This window comes from Telmatherina bonti, assembly GCF_933228915.1.
Source record: "Telmatherina bonti genome assembly, chromosome: 6".
NCBI lineage: Eukaryota > Metazoa > Chordata > Actinopteri > Atheriniformes > Telmatherinidae > Telmatherina > Telmatherina bonti.
In genome coordinates this window covers 24,800,996-24,817,913 of record NC_136624.1, presented here as the reverse complement: position 1 = coordinate 24,817,913, position 16,918 = coordinate 24,800,996, and the positions used below count along the sequence as shown (strand labels likewise).

Sequence of the window (16,918 nt, the reverse complement as noted above, 5' to 3'; positions counted from 1 at the left end):
TTCTTATCCTATTTCACACAAACCCAGTTTCTTTTTTCTTTTTTTTCTGAATCAAACATGATCACTGACCTGTTTGGAGAAAGTTGTAAATTGAGCCTGAAAACTGTGAAAGTTTGGTTGTTATTTTATATAATCTTATAGCTAGCAGGTTAACTTAATTTCATAAGAGGGGTTGAAAAATATTATTTATTTGATAAAAATAAATAAATGAAATAAATGATTAAATTAAATTGATAACTAATTTATAAAAAATGCAAAAATGTGTGTTTAATGTATTTGTGTTTACATGCATACATATACACCTAATATTAATAGTAGCTGTTTCCATTCATGTATTTCTATAAAATATAGTTTTATGTCTAAAAAGAAAATAATTTTAGAGCTGAGCTTTCTTAGTTTAATATACTGTAGTTTTTTTTTTTTTAATGTTTCTGTATCTCTTCACTGTAGATACAGAACTCAAATGACTATATATGCAGAAAATGCACCAAACTGTCAAGTATAGGAAAAATTCAAGCTAAAATAACTAAATTAGTATTTTATAACCATGTCAGCTATTCTTATAAGCAAAAAGGGGGAAAAAAAGACAGAGTGCCATTTTCTTGCAGCCCAGTTTTGTCAATCAGCTAAATTTAAATATACTAATCGTATTCTCATGAAGACAAAAGTATAAATTTTTATATTCTAAAATTTTAGCTGCTGAAAAAACAAGGACTTTAAGTTAGATAAATTCTTATAACTGAGTTGAAGAACCTTTTCTTTTTTTTTTCTTTCTTTAAGCATAAAACATAAAAATAAAATGCATATCAAGACTTGGCAAGAACATTTCTGTTGATGGATGTAAATACTTCCATCCACTGAATACTTAATTGTAGAGTTATTTCAATGTCATGAGGCACTGATGTTGTATGTAAGAAGCCCTGCACTTTTTTCAGCAGTTCTGACTTGTCTTGGACAAAATGCTTCAGGACCAAAATATAAACTGATTGATGTGGTTTGATGCATGGCTCATAAACGTGTCCTCAGGATAAAATGTCATGAAGTGCATGTGATGAACTACAGGGCGCAGAGGTCATTTTTTCTTTTTTTTTTGTTTTTTTTTGTTTTGAAAGATAGTGATGGTGTTGTGTTACACATTTAGAATCAGTATGTTGCTCAGGCTGTGAGTGACATACTGACTTTTACCCTCTGTGAACCTGTTAGTTACGCATCAGCGTCTCATTGCAGTGCAGATGCAAAGCAGAGCAGAACCAAATCAGGCCATACAAATTAAAGCAAAAGCTCAATGTCAGAATTCTTACTTCACTTCACTTCACTTATTAAAGAAATTATAAATGCAGTTATTTCAAGAGTTGATGAATAGAAATATTAAAAAATATTGACTGGATCAAAATCACACTGTGAGTGAAGAAACTGAATATAAAGTCTATACACTTATGTTCCCACAACACAAATATAATGTAACATAAAATTGTATACAACAAGCTTTGAATGGAACATTATTATGCTATTCTCTTCTCAGTTTCAGTATTGGACACAGTCAGATATGAAATTAGTCAAAGTGGTGACCATATCACAGCATTAAAATCAATCAATTACACCTCCAGCTCATTCATTTATGTTACATTTATTAACCATTACTAAGGTCAAAATAATAATAAAAAAAACCTACATGTGTTTCTTTAAAAAAACAAAACAAAACAAAACAAAAAGAAATCATTGCTACCATCTGTAAAACAGATTGCCGTTTGATGAGGTGAGGTTTTTAGGATGTCATTTACTCTGAACCTAATCAGAGCATTAAAAGGACATGTGGCAGTGCATCCTTCACAAAGATCAGTGGCTTAGATTTCTATTTATAATTGAAATTGTTATAAATATAACACTTTGATAGGTTCTGTCCTTGCACATGGTCTTCCTTTCCATCCAAACCAGCTCTTGACGCAATTATGCTGGAATATTTCTTAAGTAGTGACCATCAACAACTGTTGCAGGACAAGTCACCATGATAACTTTGAACATGTAAAGGCACTTCCTTTAATAAAATGTATTTCTTGTGTTTTCACTAATATAACAAAGATTCAAAGGGAAACTAATAAAAGGATGAATGCAAGAAAAAACAGGAAGAAGGAAAAGCTACTGTCCAAAGGTTTGCCTTGAACATGGTTTAATGTTCATTGCTCCTTTAACTCTCCTCCAACACAACAGAGATTCCTCCAGGGACAAAACAGCTGCCAAGTAAGGAAATATGGCATTTCCATGATTGCATACAATGGTTGCAGTTTAACTAAGTGTATTGTCAAATAGATGAAAATGTTTTCTCAGTTAGCAGTGCTTACACTAATACACAAAACAGAAGATAAGACACAGGGTCATATTTCTTTCTGTAAACAGATTTAATTTACAAAGAGTCAGTGACAGATTCAACAGTGCACGTGAGACATAATCACTACTAAAGGCTCTCAGAACCCTGATGAAAAAGTATTAACAGTGCAGAAAAATTCACTTGAGACAGCATTAACAGGAAAAAATAAATGTTGCATTTACAAACACATAGTATGTGATATCTCAGGCTGCCCCTAACTGTGTCAGCAAAATCTGTGTGTGTGTGTGCGTGTGTGTGTGTGTGTGTGTGTATATTGGAGCCTCTGAATGAGCCTCAGAATGTATTGACCTGAATATTGAGACATCACCATATGGATCGCCTGGCCAAGAAACTCAAAAGACCTCTGAGGCCTAATCCCTGCTGGCTGAGTTGGTTAGTCTGGAAATTAGTTTAAAATGTAGTGAAGTGAAATTCTTTTTTTTTTTTTTTTTTTTAAAGTATTTATTTATTATCATTATACAAAACAAGAGAATCAGATTGTCCTTGCATAACCGTGGTCCTCCATTAAAAGCAATAGTTTTGAGTGAAAGTGGGCAGTGTCATATGATCCTGAGGGAGTTTGTGAAAGAATCTGTGACTTGAGCTCAACGGTTACTGTGCTGCTTGTAATGAGAAACACAGAAATAGCTGTTTGTGATATAAGAGAGAAAAACAATGAACCGGCATAAGCATAGTATAACTGTTTACATGTATTATTAACTAGTATTATTCTGACATATTTATCTGCACAGTATAATGAAACTCATGCTGTGGGACATTACAGTAAATGCTTCTTATTGCTGCAGTTTGGTAGATGACAAATATGTACAATGCTCTGTACACTCGAAGCATCAAATTAATACAGTCTGACATACTGCTGGTCACATCATCCACTTTTAGTTGCAAGAGAGTTTTTACAGCCCTGTAATGTATTAACCTGTGTATATACACTATGTAACACCATTAACATCATCCAGTTCATTTACACAGCCTTGGGAATAAACAAGCTCCTTCTGGATCTTCTTCGAGCATCAAACATACTGTACATAATGACAGGGCACCAGATGGCTGTCAGTTAGTCAGTATGCAGTTGGTTATGCTACGTTTACCCCCACTCTACTTTGGGGAACAACCCAAGGGGACTTTGAGTTGACTCAACATTTGCCATATCTACATGGCACATGGAAAAGTTTTTCAACCAGCAAACACAAGGATCAGAAATTATAGAGAGGGCATATTGCTGTCATGTCTTTTTGAACACAATAAGATCAGACATACCTCCTTGAAAGTACATTTGGAATCTATGTTGATGTGGCAGTGGCTAATTGCTTTTTCTGGTGTACATTTCCTGAGCAGTGAATGAGTTGAGTCAAGTTGTACCTGAATTTCCAAGCCTTTTGAAAACAAAAGGGAGTTTAGGACTCTTTAGTGGCAGTGCCTTCAGTAACAGCTGTTAAAAGCCTCAATTATAAAAAGTGTAAACATGCAATTTATTGGTTGGTGTTGCTACTCCTAAATGCAAAGGCGTGAGACATACAAGAGTCATGTTTTGTAGCAAAGCAGTGAAAAAGTCTGTAGATGTTTTGGTAAAAATCTGCTTCAATAGTGACATTCTGAGAAAATGTATTTTAAGTCAATCCAGTCATACATGCATACAGAGGATGCGATATGTAATACAAAACTCGCAGCATAAACCCTAAAAAAAAACAAAAAAAAAAAACGAAAAAACAACTCAGTCTCAGACATACTGCAGCACACACTCATAGACGTACAGCAAATGAGGTCTTGGTTCTCAGATTGTCAGACAACAAAACGTTGCCATGATAATCTCTCAGTTGCAGGAGGAATATATGGTGAGTGTGAAGCTTCAAGTTCATTTTTGGAAGATAATTGTACCCAAACCTCTCGTTCATTCATCCATTCGCTCACTTCCATTACAGCCAAAACCCCCAAGCACCTGTCGCACACTCCATCTGGCATCACTTGCAGTCTTTTGGCTCGAAACTCACTGTTAGACCCACACAGCTGTGTTGTAATCAAACAGGGGCTGCATTTTCTGCACGCCTGTCTCTGGCTGCCTCCTGTCTAAATAAATCCCTGTGAATGGTTGCTGGTGGAACTGGGGGAAGGGCTGATAGTGGGGGTTCCTATTTGCCTCAGCCAGTTGCAGACACGGCCTGCTTTTTCCCTGCTGTCCATTCGCCCAGAAAGGCAGGTAAAAACTGCCTTTTGAGCTTTTAGGAACCGCTTTCTTTGGCCTCTTAAAGAGGTCGCCCTCTGGCAGCTCGGGAGCCATCCAGCCAGGCCTCTCCTTCAGTAACTTGTCCCTGTCTGGCCGGACACTGCGCAAGAACTTCTTGAAGATGTTTGTGGTAAGTGAGAACTTCCTGCAGATCTCCTGAGAGCGACTGAGCCGGAGAGGATGAGCTGGTGTGTCTGGTCTGTCCACTCCACCCTCAAATGTCCTCTCCTCTCTCCTCTTCCTCATTTGCTCTGCATCTCCTTCCTCCCTCTCCACATCAGGCAGGTCCAGCCAATTGCCGACAAGGTCTGCAAATACATTGTCACCCAGAACTAATGGCTGACGGTTGCGGCAGCGGCTCATGAGTGAAGACGTCCAGTCACTGGTATCGTCTGCGCTGTCTTGTGAGTACTCACTGTCCAAGGAAGGACCCTCTCTGGAGAGGCTATACAGTATCCCGGGCAGGTCCAAAACCTGTGCACGAGGAGGAGCCTGTGACTTAGGGTAAGGTTCTGGCGGAGGGTTTCCCACCATTGGTCCATAGAAGTCTACCTGAGGAGCAGTGTATCCTGACCACCTCTTAGGTATCGACTCAAGGTCAGTCTCACTTCTTGCATTTCGTCCAACTCTTCCACTTCCACTTGTTTCGCTCTCACTCTCACTCTCGCTTTCACTCTCACTCTCTGTTTCTATACTGGATGCTGAGGATGATGAAGTTCCAGTGCTGCTTCTGATTCGGGAAGAAGTTTGATCACCTCTGCTGGAAGAATTTCTGCTGTCAATGGAAGGCCTCGGACTTGGCAATGGATTTAAACTAAGCTCCTCTGCCATGGTTTGTCTAAAGCCGGATTCCTGATCTTCTCTTGGTGCCGATGCTGCTACAGCTAGTGGTTGAGAGGGAGCTGCTGGAACAGAATGTGGGATTCCTCTGTTAATGGGTCTCCCAGAAATATCAAGGTTTTCTAGTGCAGTCTGGACCTGAAGGAGCTTGAGTTCCTGGAGGGCTCCCATCATTGAATTCATCTGAGCGTGAAGGCCATCTCCAGCTTCTTTCATAGACAGCTGCAGGGAGACAGAGAGAAATATAAACATAAAGATGAGAGATGGAAAAACAAAACTAAATAATTCAGAAAAACCCTGCAGATATTCAGTTCAGTCCATGTATGTAGATCAGTCGTTTAACTCTTGGACCCTCTGCAGGATCCATCTCATTCAATAAAGACAGATTTTCTGCCCTGCTCTCTTTTATAGCCACCATTAATCAGCAGCAAAAATCTAATTGCAAACCATTAATGGACACTATCAGAGGAAGGATGATAGTAAAAGACTTCAGTCTCTGTTGGTTAGACACATTGCTCATGTAGTTCAGGCTGTGCACTTTGTATAATTGTGTAGTCATGTGACCTAGTTTTGGATGACACACCAGTGTCCCATATGGCCAGCGTATGATAAGGTCCAACTAGTGACAGCTGTAAAACAGACCTTTTTTTCTTTTTTGTTCCTGACTCTTCCAGGATTTCTACCTCCCTTTTTATATTTTCCTTCTGCCCTTTGTTTGGCCTCATCTTTCTTTTCTTCTGTGCCCTCTTGCATTGCAAGTTGCAAGTTTATTTGTTCAATAACAATTCAATGACAGTGATTCAAAAAGGTTCACAGAGATCTCTAAAACATCACAATCGCATGACTTAAAACTACTTTATGTCAAGCTTAAAAGTAACAGGGCAGAGTTGGACTTTTAAATAAGAACTATTTAAATGCATCTCAGAACAGGTGGATCTTTTACCTGGATTTAAAAAAACCTATCTTTTTAGCTGACCTAAGACTTTCTGGAACTTTGTTCCATGTGGAGCATAGGTGCTGAATGCAGCTTCTCCATGTCTGGTTCTGACTTTGGGAACTGATAGAAGACTGGATCCAGATGACCTGAAAGGTCATACGCTCTGCTTTTTTCCTCCACTAATTTTCTGTTCCGAGCTCTGTAAGAGCCCATGTCATGTGACTTGAACAAACCGTTTTCACCCGAAGGCAGACAGAAAGCCTGTCCTGTGTCTTGACTTGAAGGTTTGAGTTACTGAGTCACTGCACACTTCTACCCTGAATCTGAATCAGTCCTACAGTGTGTCTACAACAGGTTTATCTTCTATTTTCAAGCACACACTGGCAAAGAAACTCAATCATGGGTTAGGCTGTTGATAGAAGAAAGATTGAAGGAATTATGCAAGGAATGCTAGCATGTGTGAGAAATGTTTGTAGGAAAGTAGCAGAACTATTGACATTTTCTGTCCCATACAAACTAAACGGCTGCTCAGGGCAGATGAGTTTAACAGCATCAAATAACTGCTAACGTTCAACGAAACTGAATATTTTTTTAATTTTAAAGAAAAAAAACAAAAGAAAACAGGTAGCTAGTTGATATTAATTCTTTAGCATTAAATAACAAAACCCACACCTTACCAGACAAAGCAGCAGGTAAAGATTTTCCTGAATGGGCCTCTGTTGTTGTCAGTCTACACCTCTACAACTCTAGCGCTGCCACTCACCTTTCAAACAGACCAGCATGATTGACCCTATATGTATACTCCTCCAATGGAGGGCCACTGCTGGGCATCACAACCAATCAGAACCGCTAGTCTAGACTATAATCCCTAGCCAGGGGGTGGGGGATGTTCCTACTCAAGCAGAAACAGGCTAACAGAAAGGGGGGACGGGGGGATGTGAGAGTCAGCCAGATGAGCAGGGACAGAGAAACAGCGACAAGGGGGAGTACCTCGCCATATGTTTGGATGTCGAAGAGAAAACTGTTGATGGATTCAATTATAGATGACACCATGAGAACACAGGAGGAGCGGGGGGTGAACAACACCAGGTTGTGATACTTAATCTTGGGGAAGCGTTGATTATGTTACGTTGATCCTGGTTGGGAAAAGTTGTTGCGTAGGACAACTGACAGAGTGTCAAAACAGACAGATTTATAAGTGGACTAATGGAGGGATTATTGTTAAACAATGCAGATTTACCAGGACAATGGATAAAACTGCAGTGGCAACAGATATTCTTGGACCAAATTAAAAATAAAAAACTGGCCATGAAAAAACAAAAAAAGTTAACCAAAATTATAAATGAACCTTTACCGCAGACACCAATATTTATGAATCTACAAACAACATATCATTGCTGTATGGCAACAAGTCAGCTGTTTACTTCATTATAAAAAGAAAAATCTCACTTAATAATAAAAGTCATGAAATGTATAAACATCCAGACGTGCATCGAATAAATATGTTTTTTACACGGTGTAAAATTTGATCTGTTAGTTTTAATTTCACAAAGCAATTAAACAAACACAAGGATGTTAATATGACACAAGTCTACACAGTCCCACCGAACAAAATAACATGTATTTGTCAAAAAATGTCAAAAAGATTAATATAGTTTTTATTTTTTAACCTAAAATCAAGAAAGATACTTAAAAAAAAAATTAATCAAACAACTCAAAGCATAAAATATTGTTTATTTTTAACCTTAAATCTTTTAATTACTGTGATATACACTCTTAGGTGGTTGCCAATAATCTTCTCTTTGACACTTACACGGCGTAAAACAGGTTTAAACACTTTCACAGACATATGGCTGAGTGGGTGTTTAAGATCAGATAATAAGCCTATCAATGCACATGCTGGGAACAAAAGCCTCAGAGCTTCCCGCTGGCTCCCTAAATTAGCCAGTGAAGGTACATGTAATTAGTGCAATCAGGTTGTCTGTAGTCTTCTTGCTTTCCACATATGGCTGCCTTCACTAGCTCTAATTGTCCTTGTCCTGGGAGAGGCTGAGAAAGAGCATATAATCATGGTTTACTTTTCTCCACATCAAAGGTCAAAAAGACAGATGATGAGATGAGACAAAGACTTCGGTATCACTGGATCCGACAGAAACTTCATCAGTAAACTTAATGGAGGGATCAGCTAATGTATTACTGCACTCTGAGCTTTTGATTAAATCTGGACCACTTAAAAGTATTATATTTGTTTAGGAAAAATATCTCCACAGTCGACTAAAAGTATATCGTATCGCAGACTGCTCTGATGCAATGAGCTGTTTGCATGAGGAAAAAAAACCCCACAATTGTTACAAAAAACCCACATGCAACTTTGGTGTCATCTCCAAAACACAGACGTTCCCTACAGTTATTTAAAAGTACATTATTGTTTATTGGCATTTCTATTCTCAGGCAATATTAATAATTCATGTTGCACTCTGGGGAACAAACACAGGAAAAGCAACTCTATTATTCCACCTCAAATTCAAGTTTGAATTTTGTGGCCCAAATATGTCAAATATGACTTTTCAACGTGCATTCTGATGCTGGAATTTAAAAAAAAAAAAAAAAAGAAGTAACATGGGCTTTAAAATAGTGTCCAGTGGCAGTTTTTAGTTTAGACACAGATGATGTGGAAATCCTAGGAAGTCTCAGAAGTCTCAGGTTTACACTTTAGAAATCTGCCAAGGGCTTCATTAAAGACAAAGACACAAAAGATGCAGGCCTGACAGGACCTACATAAACTCTATAAGGTCCTTAAGCACAAACTGGACATAAGGAATAATGCCTGTCTAATCTAATTAAATGAGAGAACTGGGGATGAAATGAGGGCTGGAAGGAATTGCTTAGAAACACTGGCATCATTAAGACTGTCTTATGAAGTTAAATCTTCCTTTTGAATTTAAGCCTTCAAGTATTTCAGCTGTTTAATCCATCATGTGTGTGTGTATATATATATATATATATATATATATATATATATATATATATATATATATATATAGACTTTTTAAAAAAGCTAGCCAAGTAAAGAAATTATCTGAGTGCATGAAAAATAAACTAGACTGTCTGGTATTGCTGCCCCCTCCCTTACCCTCACTTTTTCTTCTGACGGGCAGCAAAGTCAGCCAACCATGCATAATTGCCAATCAGGAGCTGAATGCTTCAGAGTTTAAGAACAAGGCCTGGCAGATTCAAAATAACCCTGAATGGAAGCTTATTAAAGACAGTGTTTATTTATTTATTTTTCTTAAAGAGGCAATTGGTGGCTTTTTATTTGACACCCATGCATAAAGAGCCCTCTTCTGTGCATATGGATCCAAAGGTGATTAAATTGAACAGTAAGTGAAATATTAAAAACAAACAAATAGGGCTGGGTGGTATGATGATATATATCGTTTGCACGATAGAAAATGTCTATTGTTTTAGATAATGCTCTATCGTTTACGCCACAGTAAGGTGCTTTACTGCAGTATTTATGTCAAGATGCACTTTCCGGCATGCAGGCTGCAATGTATGAACAAACATGGAGAAAGATGGTAGCAGAGCAGGATAATTCACTAAAAGATGACCAGCCAACCAAAACTGATGAGCTTGTTCATAAAAGAGGGGAAATTTCTGTTGCATGGATGTGGTTTGGATATAAAAAGGCCAATGTGGAACCGACAACAGATAGCTCACAGTCCCAACAACGGACTCTGATGCAACTAACTCATTTTAGCACCTTTTTTGGACAAAGAATACAGAATAAAGAATAGAGTCAACAAGCAAAAGCCTGAAACGCTGCAACAGGCATTTACCCATGAAACACCGTACGGCCATAGTTCCCCCAGATGGAAGGAGATCACTGCTGCCGTTGCCAAGCATATCTGACAAATAACTGATGACTGACACAAAATTACACAAACAATTCTATATCGTTATGCATATCGTTATGGTGATATAAAATTAGCTATTTTGGCCATATTGCCCAGTCCTACAAACAAACAAAAAATTCCAGTACATAATACAAATAAGTCAGTGCTCCTTCTGTGATGTCTGCTGAGATAGACTTGTCAGCCTTTATTCTGGCCGTAATATTACGTCAGTGCTGAAACACTGAGCTCACACATGTTCAGTCTTGTCTTGCTAGAACTTTTTTTTTAAAAAAAAATACATTTTTTAAAATTATTTTATTTGTTGTTGGCTGGAAAGGGAGGAAAACTGAGCCAAGGACGAGGTTATAAGACCCCAAAGGTCTTCCAATTTGGAAGGAGGTGGCCAGCAGTCTGCTCCACCCACCCTCCATCTCCATCCCCAATTAAAAATGAATGGGGGGCTGTGTGGGTCAAGGGCAGGAACAGAGTCTCTTTCCAGGAGACACAGAGAGGGTCTCTGTGGCTGAACAGCTGTGGACAGCCCTGACATTATGATCAAGAGAGCACCAGAGCTGTGCAACATTCTTTAAAGAAAATAAATTACTGTGCACCAACCAATAAATGCTTGGTGAGTAAAGGTTACATTGTTATTTTATTTGGTCCAGTTGCCCTGAGGGTCATTCTCGAGAGTGAAACAAATGTGAATCATGTTAACCAAAAGGATGACTGATGAATGTTTCGGTTAGGAGACATGAAGACACTGCAGCTATTTTTAAACAGACGTTTCTAGTTTCAGTGAACTTGCTGAATGAGCTCTTTATGTCCTTTTGGACTTTTATGAAGTGTCATCTACTATTTGGAAAGTTATTATTTTTTTTTATCTTCAACCCCTTTAAAATAAGATATCCAGCTAAGCTAAGTATCTTGTTGCTCAGATTTGTGTTGTTGCAGACTTGATTGTGTAGCCCAGCCAGGGATGGCCGACTCTGCTCCATAAGAGTCTCAAGCGGACTTGTGCATAACTTGACATAAAACTCTGCACAAGTCTGGTAATTACGTATTGCTTTGAGTCAGGTGTGTTGCAGCTCTTGGGACTGGAGTCGGCCAGCCCTGGGCTGAATGATCAAGTCCCATTAACAAAGGTGACCTTGGGTCCCTGCATCTACAGTTTATGTAGTATTATTAGTATTACAGTGAGGAACTACAACTGACTTTTACATTTTTCATATTTTAGCCATATTTTTTTTAGCAAGTTTCTCCTAGAAAACTTCTTGTCTATTGTTAGAATCTGGTTTGTAATCCCCAAAGACACTTTAAAATCTCTTTATAAAGTGTTTGTTGTAAGGTGTTTGTTAAAAGCACAATCATTTTCATTTTTAAGGGATTTTGCATACATATTAAAAAGCTGTTATAGATCTAACGGTATGGTCTATCCAGAGTATCTGGAACACTTGAAAAAAAGTATAGATTTATCTTTAAATGTAGCGGTTCTCATGTTAAAAGCACCTTTCAGAACATTTGACTCCCCCTCCTGGGTGGAAGCAGAAATAATTTAAAGGGTGGGCAAATAGCACCAAACCATCTGTAAGATCAAAGGGTAAATGAAAAACAGGATTGAATATCCCAATGAAATGAATCAATTTAGACTCAATCTATCATTGCATCTCAGACGTGCCGTCCAGCAGAGACTCCCAGACGACCTTTTCCAAGACAGGGAGGTGGTTTAATGACTTGTTTCCTGCTAGAGCTCAATTATGCCATCACAAATGTGCTGTTGCTGGGGGACACACAGGATGATTAGGTTCCATATCATCTTTGGCAGATGATATGTGGAGACAGCCATTCACTCTGCCGTCTTCCTCACTGGAAATCTCCACTAGAAAACCAACGGGTCATTGCATGAATGACACCAGCTTCTTGTGTGTGGGCTGTGAAAGTGCTCGTCCAACTTTCCGGCCCCCTCTTAGATCAAAATCAGAGAAAAATCACAGTATCACTTCCTGAAGAAAATTACTGTGACTGCTGAACAGTTTGAGTGTTCTGCAGCATTTGTAGCAGTAGAGAACGGTGTCCAAGCTTTTAAAGCTGAAGCACCAAACAGCAGACAAAACTATCAAGAAATAAACACAGACAAGTACTTGTCACCCATATTCATTGAGGAGATGGTAGAGATCAGAACAGAGTGAAACAGGAAGTTTATTCTAGAAGTATGTCCTACTTTTACATGGACGCCACACACACAGCTTCACATTAGTTCTAAAATTGCTCCCACTCTGTTTGGATAATTTCTTACCAGTGAAAGCAAACGGAAGAGAGAAAAGATGGGATTTGATCTTACACCATGTGTGGTCAAAGCTGCAGCATAATCAACCACTCAACCATCTCAAGGAGCAGAGCTACATAAATCTGGCATCTTGGATATAGTTGCCCACTCTGTGAACTGTGAAAAAAAGCAGGCTGTGTGTTCAGACACATTTTGATAGACAGGCTTTGTTACAGGTTTGTGACTCCATCTCAAACACAATAATAGCTCACGCAAACCCCACAGCTGCCACTAAGAGTCAGGCCAATTTTAGCTGAGGGGAAGGAAGGGCAGTTTGGAGAACAGGAGCTGCGGGGGAGGTGCAAAAACAAATGAGCTTAAAGCAAAACCACAACCCTGTTTTGTGTACAGTTTTCTGATCCAACGGCTGAAAGGTAACAAAGAAAGTGGAACTTTCCAGAAGGCTCCACAGGTTCGCGTTTCTCTTAGATTTCATGACTTCATGGCTTGTTGGCTTTGGTGTTAAATTCCAGGGTGACAGCTGGAATCGAAATTCCCCTCAGGTGTGAAAGGAATAAAGATGCACTGTAGACAAGAAGTCAGGCTTAGCAGTGCTGACATCAAAAGCTCTGATGTGTTTTTTAGTACCTGATATGACTTCATTAAACAGAAATGAATCTCACACCTAGACAACATGAGTCAAAAGGCATTTTGGTGTTTGTATTTTTTAACTGCAACTAGACAGGAAGGGTCTATGCTTTCTTCATCATGAGTCTTTGTCTGCGGCACGAATCATGACTCATACATGATTTTAGAAATATTTAATTGTTGCCCTTAAATCCTTTTAAATTTCTATGGAGCCTTGTTGAAACAGCAAACTGATGTTTACAGACTTTATTCAGTAAGTGACACTTTAAAAAGATGAACATCCACACATCCAATTTGTCACACGGTCTAACCAATTTGGAAGCTTTAAGTTTGGGGTATCTTGGATGTGGTCAGCAGCATTTGTCAGGGTAAGGGTCAAATGTTCAAGCATGACCTTGCTCTGACCTCCCACAGATTGAAAACCCGGACCCTTGACAGTGTTAACACTTTAATGTGACACTTGTCTTCTTTTAGAACAGAAACGTCAAGACAAGAGTGTCAGTGCATGCAGACTTTACAGCTGTAATTTACATGATTTTAGCAAAGACTCTGAATGCAACACTTGGTTTTCATAACTGATTAGACTGCAAACTGAACAATGCAGATTTTCAGGTTTGGGGCAGTAGTAGCATGGGTTTATATAATCGTATATCACTAGCAATATATAACTATGTTACAGTTTGTTCAAGTTTGAAGTCCTGTATACATAACATAAGAATTTTCTGGATGTTTTCATGTGCATTGCTACACTTGCTTTTAGTCTTTTCTACTAATTTAATCTGCTTCGAAATCTCATTCACTTGGCTTGTGGTATATTGGTTTCCCTTCTATGAAGGAGACCTAGTACTAATAAGAATGATATATTCTTCCAATAAGAAAGAAAACCAGACAAATAACTTTAAAATTACACAGTGAGGTGGATACTGTTTCACAGTGGGCTTAATAAAAGCACAAACTCTGCCTTTGCATCACAGCAGTTTCTATGTGGACAAAATGTGATGTTGGTGAGATGGATATAGTGCATTACTTCCTGCTGATTACTATAACCACCCCTCTCTGTAGAAAATGGCCAACAGAGTACATAATGAGGAAAAACTCTAAATGGCTATTCAGACAGATTAACAGGCCACATACTTTAATTATGCAATTACCCCACTCAGTGTGAAGTCTACATTTATATCTGTTAAAGTTTATGGTGCTATGATAAAGTACATACAGATTAAGCTACATGATGGCTATATCACTTTGACAGAAATGAACAAAAACTGAATGATAAACCAAACAAATTAAACAGTTCTTTGCAAAACAGAATTAAGGTAAACAGCAGCATGCCGTTTTTTTTTTTTTTTTTTTTTTAGATGTTTTTGCATCATTTGAAGTATAAGTGGTTTGAGATGAATAGAAAAAAACAGTGTGAGTTAGATGTTGGTAGTGAAGGAGAGACAGTTTGCCACTATCCCATGAGCACTGGATGGAAATCAGTCACATTTGGAAAGAAACCCGACAACCTTGGCAGAAACGCCTCCTTTTTTTCTGAACAACAGATTGCATCCCACATGGTCCTGTACAGGGGGACGCTGCCTTGGCTTTTTAACCGGCATCTGCTCTCTGTTCTCCTGTTTGATCCTTGGTATGGTGTGACACTTCATCTATAATGTTACCAAACTGTGCCGTGGCAGCTATAACACAACATGTTCTTCTGGCTTCAGTGTCAACTCCCCTGAAATCACAAGTGCCACTTCACAGTTGTGTGGCTAATTTGGAGTAACTGATCAAGGAGTCACTGAATAAATTTGTGCAGCAAGACAAGCAGTCATGCAAAGCTTTTCTGCAGGCCAGTGGGTGGACAATGAGAGAGAGAAAAAAGAAAAGTCTGCATTTTCTTTGAAGATGGTTCCAAATAAAGTCTGTGCCAGATAAGGCTCCTGTGACTCTGACTCTGCAGTGTGCTGTAGATGAGTGTGCACAACACGGACCAGCTTACTGATTTTGTTTTCATATTTCAAATAAAGTAATAATAATAATAATAATAATAATAATAATGATAAAAAAAGAAACTGGCACTAAATGATTTAAACACACTTGATAATCAGAGGATGTTGTTACCATAATAAGCAATGGAGTCTAACACATTTATGTTGCGCTTAAGAATGTGATGAAATTCACTGTGTAGGCTGAGCTCGCATCAGTTTGTTGCAAGAGTTTGTCTTATTGGAACGAACAAACTGCGAAGCTCACACCTGATTATTTTCACGAACTTAATCATCTTTGCAGAGCAAGACGACTTCTGCAGTCAGCAGAAGAAGCAAACCCGTCTCGAGCTCATTAAGCTTAAACATCTGTCCCAGATGAGTGGACAGGGAGGAGGGATGTGCGCACATGCTTCTGATGTGCTCACAGCTTTAAACCCACAGAGATTAATGCGATTTAAAAAGATATATATGCACCCCCCACCCTGAAAACATAAACCTAAAAGCAATAATGTGAGTTTGTAACGTGGCACCGTGTCAAGACAGCCTGCGTTCAAGCCATGTAGTGAATATATGCATCACAGTATATATTTTTTAATTATCACTATATCATTATTGAGCATATTAAAATGGTGCAAAAAACAAAAGTAAATCAGCATGCTTCATTACAGCCTACTACAACAGAACGAACGTACCAATTCTTGCTTCAGTCGTCTGAGACATGCGTCCATGTTTCTGGGTTCAGGTTTAGAGAGCTGTTGGTCCATTTCTGTCTTTCGGCTGATTCTTTTTGAAACAGAAGACTTTCAAATGAAACGCTTTGCTGGACGCTGCTCAAGCATGACTATGAACGCTGTCTGCAGAACAGGAAAACAGAAAACACCAAGAGCCGCAAACAATTTGCAGTTAAAGATGCGCAAATCCTGCTGAGGAATGACGCGCGGCTCGTAATGACGCCAATCCCCCTGATGACGAAAATGTGTTTACTCCAAAAAATGATAATGAGGTCCTTCTTGTGGCTGCATTACCCCGTGTCTCCTCGGCGGCTGCTATCAGACTGAATGTGTGTGTGTGTTGCTCCTGCCTCTCCTCCTCCTCCTCCTCTGCTATTTCACCATTCAAGACGAGCGCTTACGTTACCCATCCAATTTCCTCCAATGAGCAAGGCTCTCAGGGCAGACTGAATCCCATTCAAACCAGGATAAAAAAAAAGCAGATCCATTAGTTATCATAGGAGAGCAGATTTGTCCACAGCGGCTTATAATGATTCCAGAGACCTATTAAGAGGAAGGCTAAAACATCTGGAAATTTTTGAAGCAAAGCTCAGTTAGTATGGACAGATAAAAGGGAATGAAAATAAAATATTTCCATCCCATAACACATCCAGAATTATTGTGATTCGGCTGCCACTGTTGCTGAAGGAAGTTAAAGGAGGATGTGTTGAAAAGAACTGCATGTGTCATGCAAGGAGCTATAGGGACAGCTTCCTGACCACCTTCTCTGCAGGGAGAGAGGAAACACCTGAGCCACGGGCTTTTGTTGCATCGACTGGGATGTGACATTGTATTGGTACGGGGGAAGGAAGGACTGCCTATACAAGACTGCCAATCTGGAAGTTGTTTATCCTCCCTACCTTACAAAAAGCTGCACATGCAGCATATAAATCCTTCCCTGCATATAAAGGATTGCCAAAGAAACTGTTCTTAGCTTCACCTATACTTATTGTATTGCTTAGAATGAAACAAAGCAAGGTACTC

At 38.9% G+C, this 16,918-nt stretch overlaps 1 protein-coding gene across 1 annotated transcript; it reads right to left on the bottom strand.

The window, feature by feature from the left end:
• Positions 1 to 2,515: 2,515 nt before the first annotated feature.
• On the bottom strand, positions 2,516 to 16,189 carry inka2 (inka box actin regulator 2). Its single transcript, XM_079242481.1, has 2 exons — positions 15,857 to 16,189; positions 2,516 to 5,669 (listed from the first exon to the last, which is right to left on the bottom strand). Exons 1-2 carry the CDS (start codon positions 15,926 to 15,928, stop codon positions 4,377 to 4,379), a joined length of 1,365 nt encoding a protein of 454 aa, XP_079098607.1. The 5' UTR covers positions 15,929 to 16,189; the 3' UTR covers positions 2,516 to 4,376.
• Between the last annotated feature and the right edge of the window lie 729 nt (positions 16,190 to 16,918).